General features: G+C 33.9%; 1 protein-coding gene across 1 annotated transcript in view; it reads left to right on the forward strand.

Annotated features, from left to right (window-relative positions):
* trol (terribly reduced optic lobes) overlaps positions 1 to 3,194 on the forward strand; it is a 131,224-nt gene continuing 128,030 nt past the window's right edge. Inside the window, exon 1 of the mRNA XM_011303637.1 lies at positions 1 to 575. Coding sequence (XP_011301939.1) covers positions 498 to 575 — 78 coding nt within the window. The 5' untranslated portion in view covers positions 1 to 497. The remainder of the gene's footprint in view (positions 576 to 3,194) is intronic.

A 3,194-nucleotide genomic window follows, 5' to 3' on the forward strand; every position in this document is an offset into this window, starting at 1 on the left:
TCCGTCTGTTCATGCTGTGGAGAACACGTTAAAAAAGAGTTTAGTGTTCTCACTCGCTTCACTAAAGCATCAGTTTATACTCCCGCCTGCGAGAGTAGGACGGTGAGGACATCCCAGTACGGACTTTCGGTCATTCGAGAAATATTCAAAATATTGAAACACCCACAAATTAGCCGGGCCGAGGAGGGAGACGCGCTAAAGAGACTTTTCAAAAAGTTTTATCACCGCAGCGCTCAGACGCTACCAAACGCCGGTACCGACTACATCCACATCCAATACCCACTAATACCTATCAATAGTTATTTCAATTGACAGCTTTCAAATTCAAATTCAAAGTGTTTCCTCATCTCGAAAGGGACTATTTCCAGTTCCTTTTGACTTCTTCTTTTTTCTTTTTGTTTCCTCTTGTGTTGTGAATTATCAAGATGTGTCTTTGGAACACGTAATTAAGAGGCGAATTGTAGAGACTGTTCTCTTGTTATCGGGAGACAAGAGCTATGGTGTTGATTAGATGTGCCATTGCGGCATTGCTGCTTCTTCATGTTCTTCATGTAGCTGCGGACAATAGTCATCAGGTGAGTTTCATCGAATTTTAATTGATCGGTATCGCTATTTCCACCGAATAAGCTTCAATATTTCAATCAATCAACTCCTTCCTCGACACTCAAATTTTCCAATAAACTGACGGAAATATTCAATTACAATTACTTGATATTTTCTGTAATTTATCGAATGTAATAATTTTTCATTTTGTTACGAAGTGGGTAAGTTGGATGAGTATATTTTTTTCGTGGCCAGTTTTCAGTCGATATCTTTGAATTGCAGGTAGATAACGATATTTTCATAGATATCTTTTTTATAGGTCTCATATTTTTCTATAAAAAGTGTCAATACAAAAAAACTGCTATGCTCTTTCAATTCCGAGATATCGGCGAAAAAGTGGCCTCGAAAAAAATATACTCATCCTACTCTACCATTTTGCTGACTGTTACGGGATTTCTTTCACCGTTGTTTTGCAATTTCTATATTCATTTTCGCTGCATAATTACAGTATTGCTTTTTAACTTTTGTGGGTCTCTCTCGTTATCGGTAAACCAATTGTCAGATCAATCATTATAACTGAATATTTCAGCAGTCAACTTTGTTGGATTAATTTTTCGAAGATATCTCTGAAAATAACGGAGATAATTAAGTTTTTGATAAAACTTTTTTTGTCGAGCTAATGAGCAGCTACAAAAATGGTCCCCACAAGAATTGCATTATTTCCCTTGGTTTTCAAGGTATCTCCAAAAAACTTACAGACCAGCTAAATTAATTTATCATTTTTTAGCACTCGGCTACCAATTTCATTTCTCGTCTTCCACGTTTTATTTTATCTTGAAGCCGTAAATCTCTTACATCAATTCAAGTGTACATAATAAAGACTAAACAATTTACATAAACTACTGAACATGAGTATCCATATAACACATACATCAACACTGAATCATTCTTCGGGTACTTCAGTAGAAAAGAGATTGGAGACAGGAGATCCAATCCCAACTAACGGATTCAGATTAGGTATATTATTCCTCAGATATCGGTGAGAGGCAGAAGTTCAGGGGCTAAACTCAATTATGTATTCACGTGAATTACGTTTACTCCATTATTTTCCGAGCCTCCCCCCGCACCATTGATAAATCGTAATTGAGACATTAATGGCTTATATATTTAATATACATTTGAATCTCATGTATTTTAAATTTAAATTATATTATGATCATATATTACACATTACTACAATTATTATAATTTATTATTGTAAATTATACAAGTCATATCGTTTCATGAATTATCAAATGAACTAGATTAATCGTGACCTTGAATGCAAACTTTCAATAATTATTAATATTGAGCGAAATTATCTCAGGGAAATTTGTGAGATCTAGAGAAAAAAATGGGGAGCACTGCCTTTCAAGAAGAAATACCGAATAATCAGTCTTGTAATTCTAATAATTAAAATCTAATTGGGATGGGCAAGTGGTTCTGTGGGAGGTGCGATTCTTATGGTAATTTACTCAGATAAATGACAATTCGAGTAAAACATGATTTTTTCACAGTGCATTAATTCAATGAATTTGATCTTGGCCATGTGAGTATCTACCGTTGGTAGGAATAGAATCGGATGTAGACTGAGTGGAAGGGGATGGGCTGATGGCAGACAGTAGACACCGGGTTCCAAGAACTTGTGCGATATTTGTGGGATAAGCTAGAAAATGTATTACAGTGATCTGAACATCTCAATTCCAAATTTCATCAACCGTTCTCCATCAGAGTTATTCGAGGGATTTTATTTAAACATTCATATTTTCTCACGAAAAGGGGATATATCCTCATTAAACTTCAATTAATGTTCAATAATACTGCGGCCGGAAAGGGCATGTGCTAGAGAGTGCAGGTAAAATTTATGATAATTATCGGTATCTTGCAAATCCGAATTTGGGTGTGAGGTGAGATTGAGGGATACATAAAAGCAAGAGTGAAGGATGTGCTATAACCATATGCAGCCAAAATTAATGTTTTTCCATTTTTTTTTGGGAAACTTAATATGGAGTTGACGTAAAAAAATATAACGTTTTTGCGTTTTGTTATTATTTAATTTTTTGTCATTATGAAAATCTCAAGGTCGTGCGAAAATTTTTTCTGCATTTTTTCGAAATTTTGAAAAACAATCACAAAACTGTATTTATAGTTTTTTACATCAATCCCATCGGTAATTTACTAAAAAATTAAAAAAAAACGTAAATTTTTGCTTTAGATTGGAACATCCTTAATGAATCTGTAGCTTTCGCGAATTCTAACAGAATTTACATTGTCCTCAGGGAATTCAATTTCACAGAATTCCTAAAAAATGTGATAACAATATCTCGGCGGAAAATATTTGATAGATAAATATTTTCCGCGAAATTTGTGATTTATGTGCGAAATATATAGTAATTATGTGTGCATATATTCCGGCCGGAAGTGCAGTGTATCAGATATATACTAGAATATATATAAGATACTAGCGTATATGGCGCGCTATGCGCGCCAAATCGTCCACATATGGAGTGTTATCATTGGAATATATATATTTATATTCACGGTTATTTCCAATATAATATATACATATATAGAATTTCAAAAAGAAGAAAGAAAAAAGTCTAAAAATTTAT

This window comes from Fopius arisanus, unplaced genomic scaffold (assembly GCF_000806365.1).
Source record: "Fopius arisanus strain USDA-PBARC FA_bdor unplaced genomic scaffold, ASM80636v1 scaffold00032, whole genome shotgun sequence".
Taxonomy (NCBI): domain Eukaryota; kingdom Metazoa; phylum Arthropoda; class Insecta; order Hymenoptera; family Braconidae; genus Fopius; species Fopius arisanus.